Source organism: Peromyscus leucopus, chromosome 9 (assembly GCF_004664715.2).
Source record: "Peromyscus leucopus breed LL Stock chromosome 9, UCI_PerLeu_2.1, whole genome shotgun sequence".
NCBI lineage: Eukaryota > Metazoa > Chordata > Mammalia > Rodentia > Cricetidae > Peromyscus > Peromyscus leucopus.
Window position 1 is genome coordinate 65545463 of NC_051070.1, and position 22199 is coordinate 65567661.

The 22199-nt window shown below is 43.2% G+C and overlaps 1 protein-coding gene and 1 non-coding gene across 6 annotated transcripts in view; both read left to right on the forward strand.

The window, feature by feature from the left end:
* Window positions 1–22199, forward strand: part of Zdhhc20 (zinc finger DHHC-type palmitoyltransferase 20) — a 67392-nt gene that overhangs the window by 26775 nt on the left and 18418 nt on the right. For 4 of the 5 annotated variants that reach the window (XM_028870401.2, XM_028870399.2, XM_028870397.2 and 1 more), the window contains 6 exons: window positions 2089–2192; window positions 5285–5405; window positions 13112–13181; window positions 14322–14354; window positions 15180–15300; window positions 20771–20806. In XM_028870401.2, coding sequence (XP_028726234.1) covers window positions 2089–2192; window positions 5285–5405; window positions 13112–13181; window positions 14322–14354; window positions 15180–15300; window positions 20771–20806 — 485 coding nt within the window. The remainder of the gene's footprint in view (window positions 1–2088; window positions 2193–5284; window positions 5406–13111; window positions 13182–14321; window positions 14355–15179; window positions 15301–20770; window positions 20807–22199) is intronic. The other variant, XM_028870400.2, reaches the window with a different exon arrangement.
* Window positions 14684–14756, forward strand: Trnav-aac. Its single transcript has one exon. It is a non-coding gene; the product is annotated as a tRNA-Val (tRNA).

The following is a 22199-nucleotide window of genomic DNA, read 5'->3' on the forward strand; positions in this document are numbered from 1 at the left end:
TTTAATACAATTTCTTGTGTCATGGTGACCCCCAGTCATAAAATTATTTTTGTTGCTACTTCATAACTATAATCTTGCTACTGTTATGAATTGTAATGGCAATAGTTTTGGAGGTAGAGACTTGTCGAAAAGGTTGTGGCCCACAGGTTGAGAACCACTGCTATAGATGACTTCTAGCTTGATTGATGTGGGGAAAAATTAATACAGGAAGTACTGGTTCAGTACCACTTGCCAGTGATTGAACAGCCTCAGAGCTGGTGTTAGAGAAGGGACCTAAGCTCCCAAATGTGTTTCCAAAGGAAAACCCAACGAGGTAGTGTTTTCTGAGTCGACGGGATAGACCACAACGTTTGGCCTGGAGGGGACAGACCACAGAGAAACGCAGCTCGCTGAGAAGCCGCCATTTCTAGTGTGGACGGCATATTAGTGGGGATGGAAAGGAAGAGTGCTTGCATACAGAAGGAAGTCGTGATTAGGGTTTCCAATTCAGATGCTGGCAGGGAAGGAAATAGAACTGACTAGTGAATGCTGACTGAGAAAGTGGAGGAGAACAATTGCCCGTGACAGAAGTGAGGAACTTTAGAAATGAAGTTCTGAGAATGGAGAGAACTTTTGAGGAGGAGATGACATTTAATCTGACTTTAGAGATGAGTCGAGTTCAAACTTGTTATCTTCAGAGTGTATATGTGGAACATTTCACACCAAAAAAAAAAAAAAAAAAGAGTTTAGCTCTGGTCAGTGGTTCTCCCTTAGAAAAACTAACCCTAGCTGGGCGGTGGTGGCGCACGCCTTTAATCCCAGCACTCGGGAGGCAGAGCCAGGCGGATCTCTGTGAGTTCGAGGCCAGCCTGGTCTACAGAGCGAGATTCAGGACAGGCACCAAAACTGCATGGAGAAACCCTGTCTCAAAAAACTACAAAAACAAAACAAAACAACAACAAAAACACCTAACCCTACTTGTTTCCAATAGAAAAACTACAGAACATAACAAAAGGCTCAGCATTACATCGGTGAGTTGATAGTTAGAGTCCCAGATGTCAAATATGACACTAATCTACTTGGAAAAGACTATGGTAGAAATTCACAGTGGCTAGCTTTTTCTTGTTAGCCTGTGTTGAACAAGAGAATAAATTTCAGAATACTCTAACCCAGACAGTAATTGAGTTACTACTCAGCTTTATTCATTATTTTTGGTGATAGTAAAAACTTTTTTTACTTTCTGTTTCCAATTCCCCTTGGCTTAATGTTCGTAGTGATGTGTCCTTTTAAGTAATTTTTAAGTCTTTGAGAATTAACATTTAAGGAAAACTGTAAGTTACAGTGAGTGGCCAGCTGTGGGTGCGTGCGCGTTGTTACACTAGCACTCTAACCGTCCTAGCACGAGAGAAGCAGAGGCAGGAGCGTCATGAGTTCCAGGCCAGCTTGGACTACATAGTAAGTTCAAGGCCAGCCTGTCAAAAACTCTCTTCCAAAAATTCAGGCCAGCAGTGGTGGTGCATGACTTTAATCCCAGCATTTTGGAGGCAGAGGCAGATGAATCTCTGAGCTCAAGGTCAGCCTGGTCTACAAAGTAAATTCCAGGATTAGCCAGGGCTGTCACACAGAGAAACTCTCAAAAAACAAACAGAACAAAAATTCAAACCCAGTTGAGGTTGGTGGCACATTCTTTTAACCCCAGCACTCAGAAGGTAGAGTTGGAGGCCAGCCTGGTCTACACAGTGAGTGCAGGCCAGCCTGGGCTGTGTAGAGAGACCCTGTCTCAAGCAAGGAAGAAAGGAACCCAAACCCAGTGTGTAAGCATGTGCAAACGTGTTTTTAGCTCAGATCCTCAGCAATGAATGCAATCAAGGCTCGCCAAATGTAGTTTATAAATAAAGTTTATTTTATAACTTTACATCCTGAAATGCAAGGATAGAATATTTCTTAATGTCTCTTACTGTTGTATCATATAGATAAAGGAGTTTATGTATTTGATATTTAAATGAAGGTTTTTATTAAATCAGGTCTTGTGACCATACTGTTGTAATGTAGTACATTTTCTTGTTTCTACCTGGACTCAATGAAATATTGTTTGTTTTTATTTACCAGGAAAGACCGTTGTTTACCTTGTGGCTTTCCATCTGTTCTTTGTTATGTTTGTATGGTCCTATTGGATGACAATATTCACATCTCCCGCTAGCCCCTCCAAAGAGGTAAATTTTATGTTGTCAAATTGTCAAATGTTTTAACTGATTACGCAATGATATTTCCTGTGTTGCCTATGTTAAAACCTTGCATGATACATTTGTTGTTTCCATTTGTAAAATCTCTTGGTAATGTGAATGTGAGTCATTGGCTTGTTCTCAGCATAGTTTACTGACAGCGTAGTAAATGTTTAATTGTACTAACACTTTTCTGGCATGCTGGATTTTCTTAAAACACTGGAGTAAAAAGTTGAGGATTGGAATTGAGTTAGGGAATTAGGATTGGTTTTTAGAAACTCTTCTATCATATTTTCTCAGCCATGAAAAAATGTGCTATATCTAAATCACATGTGCTATGGAACACAGTTACTCAGGGTTCACCTTGCTGTGACTGCATTTCTCTGCTTGAGGATGCATTTGGAAAATAATACAGGTAAACATTTAAACGCAGTAGGTTTTGCAACTGGTATCTCTCTTGCCTTGACACAGATGAATTCTTCCTTCACTGAAATTTAGAATAGCAAAGGTGATTAAGCCGCTTCTCTAAGCTGGGTATGGTACACTGCCAATAATAGAGCTTTCAGCAGAAAGATTGCAGATCCAAAGCCAGCCTTGGATGCAGTAAGACCTTATCCCCTTGTCTTAAGAGTTTCTATTGCTGTGGAGAGACACCTGGAAGATGGGAGGCCCTGGGAGAACATAGAAAGAAGAGCAACTGAACTGGTACTTGGTAGGAAAATGTTTCTAAAATGAACCCAGCTGGCCTTAGTGGCCCATAATCCCAGCACTGGGAATGCAGAGGAAAGAGGATTGTACATTCAAGGCCAGCCTTGGCTACATAGCTGGTTCCAGGCCAGCCTGAGCTGCATAGCACAACCCTGTCTCAAAAATAAACTAACTCGGGTGTTGGTGGTACACGCCTTTAATGCCAGCACTTGGGAGGCAGAGACAGGCGGATCTCTGTGAGTTCGAGGCCAGCCTGGTCTACGGAGCAAGTTCCAGGACAGGCTCCAAACGCTACACAGAGAAACCCTGTTTCAAAAAAACAAACAAAAAAGAAATAAACTAGAGGACTCCATGATGTTTTTTGTGTATTTTGTTGTTGCTTTGGTTTGGTATTTTTCCTCTTTTTAGGTCGTTTTGATTTTTGGCTGCGGTTTTTTGTTTATTTGTTTGTTTGTTTTAAGAGAGAAAGGAAGAACGTAAAGTTGGTAGGGAGGTAAGGAGGATCTAGGCGTTTGGAAGGGGAAGAATATGACACATTATATGAAAAACTACTCTTAAGCCCCCCGCCCCAATAAAAAAAACAACGTAAAGCCAGAAACACCTCTGAAAGGAGTATCTCGTTGAGGAAAAGAGATTATAGATGAGGTGATGAGCCCTGGTAATTCTGGAGAGAACAGCACAGTTGGTTGGCTTTTTAAAAATGAAAAATGATGGGGCTGGAGAGAGAGCTCAGCAGGTAAGAGCATGGCCTGCTCTCCAAAGGACCCGGGTTCAATTCCCAGCACCCATGACAGATGGTGCCAAAAGCCTATAATTCCAGCTCCAGTACTTCTGGCCTCCGCTAACACCTACACTAACATGCATATGCCCACATGCAGGCATATACCTACATGTAATTAAAAGAAAAAAAGAAAAAAAAAAAAAGAAAAGTGTGTTTGATCTCATTGAAGCATGGGACTCCTTACCAGGGATCTCATTATCACCGGAGCATATCAACCTTTGTCTATCCTTGTAAAAATTAAAAATTTCTCTAGAACTTAACTCTGGCTAGAGAAGCTTCTTTTTGTAGAAGATGGCAGCATTTCCGGCAGACACACAACCGCTCAAAGCTCTGAGAAGAAATGATTTGCTAGTGCTCAGCCCTAAATGGGGCATCTGAATCATGACCTCTAAGCCCAGGGAGCATTGGGATGAACAGGTGAAAAGACAGATTCGAGAGAGCAGGGCGGTGGTGGCGCACGCCTTTATTCCCAACATTTAGGAGGCAGAGGCAGGCAGATCTCTGAGTTCGAAGCCAGCCTGGTCTACAGAGAGAGTTCCAGGACAGCCAGGGCTCCAAAGCTACACAGAGAAACCCTGTCTCAAAAAAAAAAAAAAAAAAAAAAAAAAGAGTGGAGGAAAAGGGGTCTGGGGAGAAGATGGTGGTGGCTCATGCCTTTAATTCCAGCACTTGCAGGCAGAGGTTAGCCTGGCAGCCTGGTCTACAAAGTGAGTTACACAGAGAAACTCTGTCCTGTTGTCGGTGCCCCTCCCCCAAAAAAGAGAGAGACTCTGGCTCAGAAAATAGAAATTGAGGAAAACACTGGCCTCTACACACATGCACATGTATACAGCATTAGCATATATGTGCATATACACACCATGAATACATACATATACCACCATCTGTATAAACATATGCAAGTGAAGAAGAAAACACTTGGCTTATTTGAATTTTGTCTGTATCATTATATAATTTTCTTTTGTCGGATGAGATACTCTGTAGCCCAGGAATTCACTCATGGCAGTCCTTTCAGGCCGCCTTCCAAGTACTAGGATTACAGACATGAGCCACCACACCTAGTTGATAGTAAGTTATAAAAAAGAAAAAAGACTTGGTGTCACCAGCAGTCATCCTACCACTAAGCCACATTCCCCAGTCCCCAGTACTTTTTTACTGAATGAAAAGATGTGTTAAACTATTTTTAATTAAGGATTTTTATTTTATCTGTAAAAGGCAAAGGTGTAAAAATAATGGAATTCCTGCCCTCTCCTGTCATTAGTAGGAAGTACTAATTTTTTTTCCAAGACAGGGTTTCTCTGTATAGCCCCAGCTGTCCTAGAACTCACTCTGTAGCCCAGGCTGGCCCTGAACTCACAGAGATCCGCCTGCCGCTGCCTCCTGAGTGCTGGGATTAAAGGCGTGCGCCACTGCCCAGTTTAACACTTTTAACCTGTGCTGTTTTGTTAGAATGTACATAAAGTTAAGTTGGAAACAAGTTTTGTTTTCATGAAGCAGACAGAGTATTTGGGGATCCTCCCCCTCTTTTAGAGAAGACTTTTTCTCAGCACACGGGCTGAGAACTGTAATTGAGTAGTTCTCTCTCTCTCTCTAGTTCTACTTGTCAAACTCTGAAAAAGAACGTTATGAGAAAGAGTTCAGCCAAGAAAGACAGCAAGACATTCTGAGAAGAGCCGCAAGAGACTTGCCCGTCTACACCACATCCGCTTCGAAAGGTAAGCGAAGTGGGTGAACTCGGCGGAGGAGTGTAAAGGTGTCTCTGGCAGGTTAGATCTGCTTGGCTGGACTGGTCCCTGAACGGCACACCAGACACATGGGGCCCGTTTAGTGTACCTCGTGTGGTGTTTCAGATGTAAATGGATTAATTCGGTTCTTCGAGGGGTTCACTCTAATGTGATCTGGGTTTAGTTTGTCTTGCTGCCTGTTTCCACCTAACAATTAGCCTTCTTAACTAAAGCTTTCAGGTATTGTTCCTAATTCACTATCATCTGAGAATTCTGGTTTGAATTTAGCTATTCTATGTCCTGAATAATAATAAAAAGAAGTCAAGAATGTATGAAAATGGCAAGAAGTAAAGACAGTCGGGAAGAAATTGACCAAAATAAGACTTTGTGAGGCCATGAACTATCAACTGTGTGCTGGCTCATTTGATGTCAACATGGCACAAGCTAGGATCATCGGAGAGGAGGAGCTTCGCTTGAGAAAATGTCTCCAGAAGATGGGGCTGTGGGCCAGCCTGTCGAGCGTTTTCTTAATTTGTGGTTGATGGGGCAGGGCCCAGGCCATTGTGGGTGGGGTCAACCTTGGGCTGGTGGTCCTGGGTTCTATAAGAAAGCAGGCTGAGCAAGCCAGTAAGCAGCACCCCTCCATGGCCTCTGCATCAGCTCCTGCCTCCAGGTTCCTGCCCTGTTTGAGTTCCTGTCCTGGCTTTCTTCACTGATGAGACTATGGATGTGGAAGTGTAAGCCAAATAAACTCTTTCTCCCCAACTTGCTTTGGTCATGGTGTGTCATCACAGCAATAGCGACCCTAATAGGACAGTTCATTTGCCTGGTTCCAACCTGCCTGCTTCCTCTGAGACTGCTCTTCCTAAGAGTCAATTGAGACAGCAGCTTCCTTTCTCTGGGTTTATTTAACTCTGATAGAGAGGAGTCAGAGGTGCTGAGCTGGTCACATTGCTATAGAAAATTGTTTTAATTATAAATAATAGCATCTTAATGGTTTGAGTTCTATACATAAAAACTCACTTAAAAGCACAGTAACCCATGGGGTAGATACTGTAGTCCCATGTATACATGGGAAAGTAAGACACTGTCCTAGGATAATCTTGTCCCAATAGTGAGAACTAGCCCAAGGTGCTGTGAGACCAGTGAAAAGCAGCAGAGAAGTCAGCACAGGTTGGGGGTTATCGAGGGACTTTCTGAAGGAAGCATGGGCCTACGCAGTAGCAACACGGAATTGACTAGGGTGACGTAGCCTAAGTTGTGTAGCTTAGACTGGCCTTGGACTAGATCCCCCTGCTGTGGCCTCTGCAGGGCTCGGATGGAGTCAGGTACAATGCAGGCGTTTGAATGTAATTATAAAGATCCACATGATTAGTCCATTTATAGCATGGTAGCAGACTGCAGGAAAAGCCAACCGTGATGACTCAGAGTTCCTGTACTATGACTCAGGATGGCAGTAGTTTGTCAAATTGAATCCCTAGTGACACAGGTTGAATTACTGTGATCACACAAGGCTGTATGTGAAGAAAACAGAATTTGAATCCAAGTGCTCTTAACTTCAGAACCCAGCGGGCTTCTCAGTGACGTGCACATAAAGGGAGCTTACTTTTGGGGCTGCGTATAAATCTTGACAGGTCTTACATAGTGAGTTCTAGGCTAGCCACAGTTACATAATGAGGACTCTGTCTTTTAATAATAATAAGAAGAAGGTTTTAATTATCTGCAGTATTATGGGGGGGGATTGGGATTTCAAGATTAAAACAGGACAGTGGGTTGGAGAGATGGCTCGGGGTGAGATGATTGCCGTGCTAGCCTGAGTTTGACCCCCTGGCATCCATGTAAAAATCCCAGGGTTGCAGTGAGTGTCTGTAAGCCTGCAGGGTGGGTCAGGCACTTCCTGAGAGCCCCAGCCAAAACAGCTGGCTTCCTGCTTAGTAGATCCTGTGTCAAGACAATAGAGGACAGACTGGTCTCCACATGAGCGTGCACTATACATAAACCATACCACACACACACAGACAACACATGGTAAGAGATCGAATTAGCATATTAAAGTACACGATAGTCTATTGTAAGCTGGGTGTGGTGGCACACACTGTTAATCCCAGCACTCAGGAGGCAGAGCCAGGCAGATCTGTGAGTTCGATGCCAGCCTGGTCTACAAAGTGAGTTCCAGGACAGTCAGGGCTACACAGAGAAACCCTCTCTCAAACAAAACAAAACAAACAACAACAATAAGAACAACAAGAAAAGCAAAACAAACACCATCTAATGTAGACTAAACCCTCCTGTTTTCCTTACTAGTGCTGCGGAAGTCACTTAAACAGTTGCGTTACGTCAGTAGCAGCAGAAGTCAGGGCCTGATGCTGCCAGCAGTGCCCTCTCCAGGGTTCTTTGAGAGGCTTTAAGGTCAAGTCGGCACCTGTGACTTACATCAGAGTTTCGGGATGAGTCCATGTGAAACGGAGTTGATGTTTATTAAGAAAAAGGTTTATGGGGCTTTCGGGATGGGTCAGTGATAGGTTAAGCGTTCTTTCTGCTCCTGTGGAGGCCCTGACTTTGGTTCCCAGTCTCCACAGCATGGGGCTCCAGGGGAAACCAGTGCCCTCTTCCAGCCACCACAGGCACCTGTGCCCACATGCACATACTCCAGTGAACACACACATACAATAATTAAAAATAAAAAATATAGATACACACTAGTGCTAGAGAGGGTTCAGGCTTAGAAAGACTGCTGTGCACACAAGAGTAGGTGTGGGCTTCTTGGGAAGGAGTTACTTTTCTCTGTCTGGGTTTTGAAGTTATGTTGTTAAAAACTTCTAAGAGATTAGGTAAAGGTGTTTTGGTAAACTTTTTTTTTTTAATAAATGAGAGTGTTAGGTGATTTATGAGGTACTTTGTACAGATTTCAGACTGAAAAGATAAAAACAAACTGAGTAAGGTGGCGCACGCCTTTAATCTCAGCCCTCAGGAGTCAGAGGCAGGCGGATCTCTGTGAGTTCGAGGCCAGCCTGGTCTACAGAGTGAGTGCCAAACCTACACAGAGAAACCCCATCTCGGAAAAAAAAAGAGAGAGAGGGAGAGGGAGAGATAAAAAGAGTTCAGAAAGCCAGAGGCACTGTACTGTACACGGCCATATGAGACGAGAGTGTGCACTTTGACGGTGATGTGGTTCATGTAGTTGTTTGTGAGGTTTTCTTCGTTCTTAGCCAGCAAGGATGAGAACCCTCCGTCCCCTGCTCCTGTCCTGTCTCAGGTTCTTCATTTCACCGTGAGAATAATCGTCCACTTCTGGGTCTGTAGAAATAGTAAATGAGATGAGATAGACACTCAAGTGTGCATCTCAGCATGTGATGAAGTTTTTAGCAAATTTCATTTCCAAAAAATGACAGCTAATTCTAAACAGTCCTTTTTATTTTATGTAGAATTTTGAAACAACTGGTTTATAATAGTGATTGTACTTCTATATATTAGATGTTTTTAATGCTGGTCCATATTTTCAGTGGGTTTATGAATTCCTAAGTTTTATAAAATTTGGGCAGTGTATAGTTTTCAAAACAGCAAGGTTTTTTGTTTGTTTTGTTTTGTGTTTGTCTTTTTGACACAGGGTTTCTCTGTGTAGCCCTGGCTGTCCTGGAAGTCACTGTGTAGACCAGGCTGGCTTCCAACTCAGAGGTCTATCTGCCTCTGCCTCCCGAGTGCTGGGAGTAAAGGTTTGTGTGCCACCATGTGGCTTTTTTTTTTTTTTTTAAATTTTTTTAAGACAGTCTAATTATGTAGCTCTGGCTAGCCTAGAACTCACAGAGATCCACCTCCCTCTGTCTCCTGAGTGCTGGGATTAAAGACCTGTGTTACCATACCTAGCTGAGATCACCCAGTTTTGAACTAACACATGTGCCTCTAAAGCAATGTTTCTCAACCTGTGGGTTACAACCCCTTTAGGGGGTCAAATGACCCTTTTACAGGGGTTGCCTAAGACCATCAGAAAACAGTGATTTAAATTATGATTCATAACTAGCAAAATTACAGTTATGAAGTAGCAACAAAAATAATTTTATGGTTGGGGGTCACCATATCATGAGGAATTGTATTAAAGGGTCACAGCATTAGGAAGGTTGAGAACCACTCCCCTAAAGATAAAGAACCATTGATATAAAAACTTGTCTGTTAACTAGGCCTCAGCATGGTTTCTTGCCTGTAATTCTAGTACTCAGGGTATTAAGGCAGATGGATTGAGCAAATTAAAGGCCAGTCAGTTTCTTCTATATTTTTGAGACAGGGTCTTTCTATATAGCCCTGGCTGTCTTGGAACTCACTTTGTAGGCTGGGCTGGCCTTGAACTTAAAGAGATCTGCCTGCCTCTGACTCAGCCTCCAAAAGAGCTAGGGTTAAAGGCAGATCTGGCTGTGTTCTGTTTCTTAACTCTACCTGAGTGTCTTATCCCTTTTCTTTCTGTATTGTCTTTTCAGTTACTACCTCCCTACCCCCTGTGGTGATACAGATTGAACTCAGGGCCTCTCAAAGGCTAGACAAGCACTCTACCACTGGGATATAGCCCCTGCCCTCAGCTGTGATTTTGAACCATGAAGTTCTGACACCACCACATTGTGATCATTCATTGTGTTTCATAGTTTTCTTCTTAACTTGGAATCAATCCTATGCAGTAACCCGCCAAGTGTTGTGCTCTGTGCCAGGGATTAGGTGGAGTTGCAGCTGTACACACAGTTTCATGTCAACATTGCCTTGGCAGCCCTACGTGCCAGGCTCGGCTGCCTGTCTTTAATAAACAAATTAAATTAAAAATCAGAATATTTTCCCCTGAGGTTTATTCCATGTGTCCACATTGGGAAGAGACACAACAAGATCCCAAGTCCATCTTTGAGGTCCTAACATGAGGGTAAAGTTTAAATATGAGACCAAGCAGTCCTGGTCAAGGTGTGGCTCTGCACCTCTCTACAGCTCCATCTCTCTGTAAGGTCCTCTGCCTAGTAAATCCTGGGAGACAAGTTCCTCTTCTGGCTGTCCCAAGACCTCAGCCTTCCTTCTCCCTGCAGGAGATCGCTGGAGAAATTCCCATTTCTTGGCATCCATTGTTTCAGTAGTTTCACAGCCTAAGAAGGGGGCCCAGGTAGCTCTTCAGTGGATCTTCATTTCTGGCACATTTTATCAACACAGAAGCTTCTCACCCCTGTGAATTCAGAGGGATCTGACATTTTGCCCCAGCACATCCTAGGAACCTTGACTTAGGCTTCCTCTTTCACCTGCGTTTATGCCTTTCAGTTAAGTACCTACCCATACAAGCAAAGCCATTCTTGTGTTTCCAGTTGTGGAAGGATACTTGTACTTGAATGAGTTATTATTTGAACCTTCAAACTCATAGAAAACAGATTTCCAGCTGGGCGGTGGTGGTGCACGCCTTTAATCCCAGCACTCAGGAAGCAGAGCCAGGCAGATCTCTGTGAGTTCGAGGCCAGCCTGGTCTACAGAGCGAGATCACAGGCAGCAAAACTACACAGAGAAACCAACCCTGTCTTGAAAACTTAAAAAAGGAAACAGATTTCCATTTAAAGTCTGGTGCCATGGAAGCAGGCGACAGGTTTGCTGTGTTCACCTTTACTTCTAGAAATGGGCAGTATGTATCATATGTAGGAACTCCCAAGTGTTCATTGAACAAATGGAAGAACACCCCATCCACACCCTGCTCTTTCTGTCTTTGGCACTGTCCTTTTCTGGTTGCCCTATACAAGAAACTGAAGTTTCCTTTGATTGCAACTCTTTTTTAGCTTTATCTGCTCATTTGTTAACTACAGTTTTCTTTCTTTCTTTCTCCCTCCATCCCTCTTTTAGACAAGATTTCAATGTGTAGCCCTAGAACTCGAAATGTAGATCATGCTAGCCTTGAACTCACGGTAATCCACCTGTCTCTGCCTTCCAAGTGCTGGGTTAAGTTCTTGCAACACCACATCCAACTCCAACCCATTTTCTTGTAGGGCCTGTTTGATTTCATTCCCATCCCTGTTCCTAAATATGTGCACAGCTGTCACAGGCAGAGTGGAGGGAGGATGGAGAAGCAGGGGACATGAGGTGGTTAGCTTCTTTCTGATCCTGCGCTTGCTACCCACGTAGCCTTGGCATTAGTGGTGCCAGCTTCAGCTTGCTGTCTTTTCCTTAACGGAATATGTGTTTTGTGTGGGAAATTCTTGTTCTGCAGAATTGTGCACTATACAGACATACCATAAAATATTTAGCCATTTCATGTATAAAATTATTCCTAGGGACTTGGCTCAGTAGTTAAGATCACTGGCTGCTCTTCCAGAGGACCCAGGACTTCCTAGCACCCACATGGGAGTTCACAACTGTCTATAATTTGAGTTCCTAGGGATCTGATGCCGTCTTCTGGACTTCAAGACTACCAGGCATGAACAAGTTGCACAGAATGTACATTCATGCAAAGCACTCATTCACAGAAAAGAGATTATTCTTTTATTATTTAAAATAGCTGTAATGAGCATTCATATTTGTTACTTTTTAAAGATTTATTTTTAACTCGGTGTAGGGGTGTGTGTGTGTCTGCATGTAGATATGTATACTGGGGAAGCCAGAGGTCTGGAGCTGGAGTTATAGATGATTGTGAGCCACTCACTTGAGTGCTGGGAAGTGAAGCATGGTCCTCTCTGGAAGAGCAAGTACAAATGTTTATAACCACTGAGCTATCTTTCCAGCCCCAGTATTTATTACTGTTCAAACAAGCCAAGCAGTTTTCTGTCACTGAGTCTATTCCTCAAACTAAAGTCTTTGTTTTCCAAGGTAGTGGGGTTTTTTGTTTGCTTGCTTGTTTGTCTCTCAAATCTCATGTATCCCAGATTGGCCTCAAACTGCCGGTGTAGGTGGTAATGACCTTGAACTCCTGACCCTTCTGCCTCAAGCCTCCCAGGTGCTGGGGTTACAGACTCACACCTCTGTGTCTTGTACATGGGTGGTGGCCTTCAAACCTAGGGCTCTGTGCACTCTGCGTCTGAGCTACACCCTTATCCTCTAACTCTGTTTTCCCAGATGTTTGTGAATTCGACTCCTCCCATGCTCCTTACTGCCCACTGTCGCTGTCTAATGTGCTGTTTATTTTATCAATTCTCTTAGTCCCTAGAACATAGAGTATGTAAGGTTCACAAAGTAGGGATTGTGTTGAGATTACCTGGCACATCATAGGCGATCAGTATCTTTTGGAGCAAGTGAATGTGAACTAGGCAACAGCGAAGCATGTATTAGAATTTTAGTTGGAAGGATGTTTTTGTTGATCCAGATGTGAATTGTCGTTGGTCTAGAGTAGGATGGCAGCAGACAGAAGGCGAATGTCTTGAAGAGTTGTGATAACCTGTTACAGACATTATGCTAGAGTCAGCCAGGCCCTGGGTGTGGGATTCAGTGGGCCTGAGTTCTGCCTAGTTCTGCTGTTCGTCTTGGTGTTTGGCATTCTGCAAGGCACTTACTTGGGATCTGCTTTATTTAGTTTGGAAACTTCTGGGACACTACATTATGAGGCCTCTTTTCTCTTGACATTTTATTTGAGATGCTCTTTGGTGCATTTTGGTATTTTTAAATGAATCACTGTCAGTTTCCAGAGGACATTCCAAAAGTCAAGCTTAATAGATCAGTGGAGCTTGCACACCTTTGAGCGTCTTCTTCTTTTTCCTTTCTAGCTATCCGATATTGTGAAAAGTGTCAGTTGATTAAACCTGACCGGGCTCATCACTGCTCTGCGTGTGACAGGTGAGTGTTACTCAGATTGTTTTCCTTTAACCCAACCCTGGAATTTGGCAACAGAGGAACATTTTACATGCTTCTTCATATTTAGCAAAACCATTTCATCCTTTTCCTATTATTTGCTATGGATATAGAACTCATGTAAATACTTATATAAGCTAGAATATGCTAGAAGAAGACTTTGATAACCTTTTCTCTGCTCATTGAGTAGAATTTTAATTGTAAATATGCTTTTTAGACAGGTGTGGTGGCACATGCCCTTAATCCCAGCATTTGCATGGATCTCTGAGTTCGAGGCCAGCCTGGTCTACATAGTGAGTTCCAGGACAGCCAGTGCTACACAGAGAAACCTTGTCTCGAAAAACCAATATAAAGAGACTATAATGATATTTTCTGGTTTTTATTATCGATGTTGATATTAAAACCAAAAAAAGTCACTGAATTAAATTCTATCATTGTTTTCAGTTGTCATCTGTTCCGTTTTAATCCTTGTTTTCATGTGGGAAGGTGGGATGGTAAAGGACAGATTGTTAGTTTAAAACTCTTGACTAATCCAAGCCTCTTAGACAAGCTGTAAGTTAAGTTTCTGGGTGTTGGGTTTCTCATCTTTACTGGAGATGTGTAGTCTCACTTTCTCCATGTATAAAATAGGACTCTAGAGGGAGGAGGACTTGGTTTAGTTTTGGTGTTCTTATGATGAAGTTAGTAGTGGTCACCACAGGGAAGCTCGATGTGAAAGAATGGAGGAAAGCAACCATCTCAAGCCATGTGGTAGTGTCTGGTGTGTGCACTTGTAAGGATTGATACTCTAGATCTGCACATGCTCACAGTACTAGAGGTCATCTGTTTATCTCCTTAGCTGATGTCTAAGCTGGGCCTTCTAATGGACCAAGAGTCTTCCCAGACCTGAATAATAAGATGTCATTTGGTATGGTGCAGTGAGCCAGATGTGATGAACTGAGGTCACAGTGTAAAAACTGTGACTGTTGACCTGGGAAGGTGCTTAAGGAAGAGGCAGAAGTTACTTGTTGGTTCTCAGTTGTTTCTCAAAGATTTAGTTTTTAGAGGATATTTTAAGTTCAGTAAAACAATGAGAAATTAGAGTCGGGATTTTTCTATATGAATTTTCTTATGCTTGCTTCCTAGATGTGTTCTTAAGATGGATCATCACTGTCCATGGTATGTATGAAAAATATGTATGAAAAACAGTAGAGATTGCCTAAGTCAAGGGGTTGGCGGTTGGATGTTAGAAGCAGGAAACTGAGAATTATTTTCTTTAGTAATCCTTTTTTTTTTTTCTGTTGGTGCTGGTGTTTAAATCCAGGGTCCCTACACATTCTAAGCATGTGCTCTCTATGACTAAAACCATATACCTTGCTCCAATATTCCTATTTTTGAGCTCAATTAAATTACTAATACATACATACATAAATACACACACACACATACATATATATATATGTAAATATGGACATTTTTATTTTTTCCTTTAAAAATATTTTCTACAAGTTTCCGTAGTGTAGTGGTTATCACGTTCGCCTAACACGCGAAAGGTCCCCGGTTCGAAACCGGGCGGAAACAAAAAAAAAAAATATTTTCTGATAAATACTTCAGATGGTGATATGTTAAAAATTAACATTAGAGTTGCAAAAATCTATATAACATTGATTAAAAACATCCATAGTTAAGATACTGTTTGTTTTCTACTTCTCCCTGGACCTATTTCCAAGTCATGATGATATAAGCTCTCTGATCCCTTTTTCCCCCTTTTGACTCCAAGTCACACGTTAATTTACTATCTTAACCATCTCTGTAAGCTCAGTAATGTCTGCTGTATTCCCATTCTGGTACAGCACCGGGATTTTCAGATCTTACAGAGCTGAGCTGTTTCGTGAGACACTCCCTACACCCCTCTCCCACCAGCCCCGAGACCCTGTTTTGCTTTCTGTTTCTGTATATTGTGATTTGTCTTGTTTTACAGTGTTACTTTCTGTATTCTTCTAGGGTGAATAACTGTGTGGGGTTTACTAATTACAAATTCTTCATGCTGTTCTTGCTGTATTCCCTACTATATTGCCTTTTTGTGGCTGCAACAGTTTTAGAGTATTTTATAAAATTTTGGACGGTAAGTGTTTTTTCTGTCTTAAACACATATAAAAGATGTTCAAAGATGTGTATTTGAAAAGAACTTCCTCATGCTTTTTTAAAGTAGATCTGATTAGCTTTTATAATGGCTCAGACAGGACTATACTCTCCTCCATAGGTTGCATGTGTACTTGTAAGTAAGCGTGTAGTACACAGGCCCTGAGGACTGGTGCGCTGTTGGAAGAGCTGCTCTGAAGACTTAGTGCTTCCGCTTGCCTTGATGAGACTCGCTGCCGCTTTGCAGTCAGACTGACGTCTTAGCCCAGACAAGCCCTGCTTCCTGTCTGCATACACTCTTTGCAGAATTAAAAAAAAAAAAAAAAAGATTTATTTTTATTTTCTGAATATGGATGTTTTGCCATGTACCATAGTGTGCCTGGTTCCTGCGGAGACCGGAAGATGGTGTCAGGTCCCCGGGAACTAGAGTTACAGAAGATTGTGAGCCGACATGACATGTGGGTGCTGGGCATTGAACCTGAGTCCTCTGGAAGAGCAGCCAGTCCTCTTAACAGCTGAGGTGTCTCTCCAGCCCCCATCTTTTCAGATTTTTTTAAAAAACAACAAATAGTTAAAAATAGTCAAATGTTTTTATCAACAGGGGACCAGAGTATGGTTTACCTGAGAGGAAGTCGTGTAGAAAGAAGCAGCTCAGTGTGACAGATGATCTCTGAGCTGTAGTACGTGTGAGGAGCAGGCTCATGTCGGTGCATGTAGTATGTGGTGGGTGTCAAAGGGGAAATGACCGTCTAGTATGTCCTGGCTCCTCTGGCAGCACTCACTGCTGGACGCGAGAGCCGTCAGGGAACATGCTTGCTCCCATTTTCCTGGGGATGTTGGCTACCATATACAGATGCTCATCTATTCAGAATACATAATCAAGTTGAAACCTTTTTAATGTGGAAGTGTATAACTTGAGGGGAAAATAACTACCCAAAACATGGAAAGAACACCATCTTAGAAGTGCTGTGGAGAACTGCTGTTTTTCATATTAATGTTTTGACAGTGTTTGATTTTTATATGTGCATGTTCTGTTGATATAATTTAGAAATAACTTTAAAATATATTGAAACTATTCCTTCATTAAAGTCTCTAACTGTCTGGATATTCTTCTCTAGTCTTCCCCTCCAGTGTCACCGTGAGTCCCATTAAATGTGGGTTCAGTCTTGACTGTCACATTGCTGAACCTAATACCCAGGCCTCAGTTGATAATTGTCACGGAGCCGTCATAAAAGTGGACATGTTTCACATCTGCTTCCTGTTCCCTTTCCACTGTTTTTCATTGCTTATCCGCTGTAATGAGAACAAAGTCTACAGCAGTCCATTGGTTGCCAGGCTAGAATAGTGACGTCATCTCATCCCCGGGTCCTTGTTCGTCCTGTCATTTTACCTAGCTGTAGAATCGCAGTGATCCCAAAGGAAAGGGCAGGGGCTTTCTTTGCTTATATATTTGCTATAATCTAAACTCGATGAAGACAAGACATTTGTCTTTTCATTAGCAGAGCATCTAGGGTGTTACCTGGCCCACGATTAGTAAGTATTTAGTAAATGTCTGCTAAATGGTAAAATAACCAAAGTGACGTTAGCTTAGATTACTCTTTCATTTGTGAACTTTGGAGTAATACTGCACAGAATTGACAGATTAAATTAATGTAAACATGTGGTATATAAAAAGCACCCAGTAGATGTCTGTCTGTTCGTCTGTGTTTGAGACAGGGTCTTAAATTAACCAGTCTAGTCTAGGACTCACCGTGTAGCCCAAGCTCATGGCAGTCCTCCTGCCTCAGCCTTTTGCGACGTCATTGTCTGTCAAACCATTCCTGTCGTAACCATGTCTGTCTCCTGGTGCCTTGTTCTACTCTCCTTTCTTACGCACAGTGCCCATTGCCTTAGGAACCACTCTGCGTGTGCGAGACTCTTTACTAACCATTACCAGGAGCCACTGTGCAGCCGCGGTCCAGTACTCCGCTGACCGAGATAGATTTGTCTGTAGAGCCCAGCCTCGGCCACACAGGATAGCAAAGTTTCCAAGTGGAAAGGCAGCCGCAGTGCCTGGGCCCAGCATGCTTGTCTTCAGGGCACTGGCCCTTGCTGCTGTCTTTCCGTGACGCTGACTGAGACTTTCCTTTCCCATCTAGTTTGTATCTTCTAAACAGGTTTGGTTGTCGTTGACGTTTTCTGTGTTTTTAACCAACTCTTTTTCACGTTCCTGACTACTGTCTGGTGTACAGCTGTACAAATGGTCACTCATTGTCTTCTGACACTGTTACTGTCTTCATTTTCTCTTTTAAATTGTGGTTTGGAGGAGGAGATAATTGTGGTATAAAAATAAGTCCACATTTACTCTTTTTAACACCTGGAAAAATGTTTAAAGAGTGTGTGTTTTGTTATCCAGGTCTGGGGAGGCCACAGAGCTAGAGCCCCTTGTGACTGAGAATTACTCAGGCCCCAGAGAGAACAGACACAGTGTAAGGAAGGCTCAGTGAGGTCAAGAGCTGCAGGTGTCTAAAACAGGAGAAACTGCTTTAGGATTAGCCAGTATGAATCATCCCAGTGGATTCTGGGATGACTAGAGCCATGCCTGCTTCCTTGTGGGGGTGGTACCCGGATGGCAGGCTTGGAGTCTGGGCTCTGGGTTGGTTAGCATATGAAAATTGCTCTCCTAGAGGCGAGTGCTTTTCTGCGTACTGGCGAACTTGGGAGGGGTATTATCTCCCCAAGTCAGTGGAGCCCCAAGATCCCAAGGTGTTTACACGGGAATGTAGGGAATCATAGTTTTGTCCAGAGGGTTGTTGTGACTGCAGTTATCAGAGCGACAACTGAGATTGGAGAAGTTGGGTAGCTGCCCAGGGTCATGTGTTTCATAGTATAGAGAACTAGAACTAAAGTCAGACCTGGCGATCCCAGGGTCCAGGTACTTTCCAAGGTCACTTGTTACTTAACAGCTGTGTACAGCGCTGAGTAACAGAGCACAGTTATTTCCAGGAAATACCTTTGTATTTTATGAAGCATTGTAATTTGGGGGACTGGAGAGATGATGGCTCATTGGTTTAGATCACGTGTTGCCCTTACAGAGGACCCAGGCTTGATTCCCAGTCTACATGCTGGCTCATGACCATTTATAGTCATGTATACGGTATATATGTACACAAAAACCCACTTGTATAAAAATAAAATCCTTAAAAATGTATGATTTTAAACTTGCTGCATGTTGGGCATGGTGGTGCACACCTTAATCCCAGCACTCAGGAAGCAGAGGCAGGTGATCTCTGTGAGTCTGAAAGTCTGGTCTATAGAGTTTCAGGACAGATGGAACTACGTAGTGAGGCCTAGTCTCAAAAAGCAAAACAAAATAAAAACAAACAAAAAGCTAAATAAAGTTTCTGCTCAGTGATAGTGTGAGCTTAAGGGCCATGGTCCCTCAGCAGCATCAGCTGGGAGATACAGCCCAGCACTGCCCACTGTCCTGAGAAGGTGCCTACTTACACACTTCCACAGAAATGGGCTTTAGTGTCGACAAGTCAGAGTTAGTGAGTTTATTGAGTAGAAACAAGATACAGTACATGCTTCAGAGCAGTGGTTCTGAACCTAGGATCGTGACCCCTTTCATAGGGGTCACATATCAGATATTTACATTACACTTCGGAACAGTAGCAAAATTAGTTATGAAGTAGCAACGAAATAATCTTATGGTTGGGGTCAGCACAACATGAGGAGCTGTCCCAGCGTTAGGAAGGTGGAGAACCGCTGCTCTAGAGTTAGTGCTGGCGTGCAGAGGAAGAGGTGCAGGAAAGGGCGGTGCACTCTCCAGTCACATTTAAGATACCCTTTAGTGATTATGTGTATGGTTTTGTGGCTAAGTTACATTGTTTGGAAGATATAATCTACAAGATTTCAAGTTGAACAAAGTTGCCAGGCATAGTGGCGCACACCTTTAATCCCAGTACTTGGGAGGAAGAGGCAGGTGGATCGCTGTGAGTCTGAGGCCAGCCTGGTCTACAGAGAGAGTTCCAGGACAACCAGGGCTACACAGGGAAACCCTGTCTTAAAAAGAAATAAAAAAGACGAAACAAAGTTAAAAAACTAGTTTAATTAGTAAAGCAAAACAAAACTGAAACTAGTTTTATTTATTTCTCTTATTTTAAAGAATATGCTTTCCTGAGTTTGAGGCCAGCCTGGTCTCCATAGCAAGTTCTAGTCAATGCTACACAGTAAGACCCTGCCTCTGAAGCCAAACTGAAATTTGAAAGTGGTTTTTTAGGTGTATGTTTTTAGACTTAGGGCTGACAGGAGAGTGCTAAAACACTTCAATTCAAGGTCACAAACCTTGTGTCCTAAATATGCATAGTTTCTAACATCTTTGTTTGAGATGTCTTTAGAAAGACAAGCATTGTCTGTAGGTAGCGTTGATGTTATTAGTTGTATTAAGTTTCTGCACTCTCAGCCAGTAGGAGATGCAGAGTGGACCCCAGGGTTAGGCAGCTGGTTTACCCTCACATATCTGGGATGCTTGAAATGAAGTAGGTTGCATATTAAAGTGAGTGGACAAGATGGGCCCTACTATGAGTGGAAGATGTGAACCAAGACAGAAGGGAATTGATGGGTGTCTGGGGGAACAGCACCTAAGCCAGACTGTCAAGGCCTGTAGGCATTCCTGGAGTTTTTGTGCTATACTAAGGGAACTTTCCTCTGCGTAGCCCTGGCTGTCCTGGAACTCACTCTGTAGACCAGGCTGGCCTTGAACTTAGAGATCTGTCTGTCTGTCTGTCTCTCAAAAGCTGGGATTAAAGGTGTGCACCACCATCACCCAGCTACAAGGGAATTTTTTATAGCTAGATTAGACTAAGAAGGATACTAAGGGGAAGCCCGGGATCCCGGTAGGGCTAAGTAACAAAGGGACTTTAGAGATCTCTAGTGTTAGAAGATGTCTATGTCTCTGTCTGTCTGTTGTCTGTCTGTCTTCAGTAAAATGGGAACAAAAGGGTGAAATGAGGTGACTCCTAAAAGGTTCTGACTGCTGAGCTGAGACTGAGGCAGAGTCAGCACAATGCGGCGTCAGAGGTTACCATTGTTTCCCCGCGGGGAAACAGGTAGTCTCGGTGAGGTGCTGAGTCGTCGGGTTTTTCTGCACTACTAACCAACCGGGAGGTTAAAGGATTGCAGATGTTCATGCCGAAGGGTTTATTTTGTTCTTTTAGACACAAGTGTCTTGTATAGGGATGGGAAAGTGCATGTTTAGAGGGTCTCTGAGATGTGCTTGAAGAGAGAAATGGTTTTGCCTGTTATGTTTGGGGTTGTGTTTTTTTTTTAAAAAAAACTTTTTGGAAAAATGTAGACCATTAGAGGACAGCTTCTTATATTCCTTCCAGGTGCACATAACTGATAAAGCCTAGTTTTCAGGTTAACTTTGTATAAAAGTTGTTTTCTTAATGCATTGTCTCTGTTTGCACAAGCTTTGCCGCAGGAAATCTACAGAGAATTGCCCGAAGGTAAAAACACATCATTGCCATGACATTCTCATCATCTCTTTATAGAGTGAATGTATGTAATTAATATTTCTTTACAAGTTGGCAAGATGGAATAGTCACTGTGTTTCAAAAGTACAGTGGTCACTCTGAGGGAAAAAATAAATATTGGAATAATGCGGGGCTAGTGGGGAAATGTTCAGTGGTAAAGTTTTAGAGTCTCTAGGTTCACTCTCCAACACACACACACACACACACACGCACACACACGCGCGCACGCACACACACGCGCGCACGCACACACACGCGCGCGCACGCACACACACGCGCGCACGCACACACACGCGCACACACACACGCGAGCGCTAGCAGCCTTTCAGTTAGTCTGTCAAAGCCTGTGTGTAGTGTGTGGGATTATATGTGTGTGGTGTATGCACATGAGTGTGGGTGTTCACGGATGTAGGAGGCCAGAGCAGGATGTTGGGTGTCTTCCTCTGCCACATCACCTTAGTGCCTGAAGACAGGGCCTCTCACTGGCCAGCAAGCTTTCCTGCTCAGCCTAGCTCCACCCCTTACAGGGATATGTAGCCATTCCCACAGTTAATGTGAGTCCTGGAGATTTCAACTCGAGCCTTTGGGCTTCCAGAGCAAATGCCTTTATCCACTAAGCCATCTTCCTAACCCCTGTGAAACTCTTTTTGTTTTAAATTTAAAAACTTAAATTATAGTTGTATGTCTGACACACGCGCATGCATGCATGCATGCATTCGGGCACACGAGGAGGTGAGAGGTTAATCTGGAAGCCAGTTCTCCTTCTACCGTGGCTTCTAGGGATGGAACTCGGGTTGTTGGGCTTGAGCAACAAGCACTGTTGTCCCTCTGAGCCACCTTGCTGGGCCTTTGGTTAGAAACTTAAAAAAAATGGGGGGGGGCGGTATGCGCATGCACACATGTATGTGTGTGCTCATGCATGCTCTTGCTCTTGTGTGTTCGCACAGAGGCATCAGATCCCCTTGAGCTGGAGTTGTAAGTGGTTGTGAGCCACCTGAGGTGGTGTTCTTAAACAAGGATCTCTCCAGTCTGTTGTGTGCGGGTCCCCTCCTCCTTTGAGACAGTCTTTCTGTGTAATCCTGGCCGTTCTGGAACTCACTCTGTAGACGTAGCTGCCTCCCAAGTGCTGGGATTAAAGGTGCATGTCACCACGCCTGGCCCACTAAACGTTTTTTAAAATTCAATAGGGCAGCCTGTTCTGGAAAACTAGGAGACTTGGCTGTATAGTTTTTGAGACAGTCTCCTGTGATCCAAGATGACTGCAGCTTACTGTGCAGTCAGAGATGACCTTGAACTCCTGATTCTCCTGCCTCCACTTCGAGTCCTGAAGTTATGAGATGTACTACCATGCTCAGTTTTTAGTCAT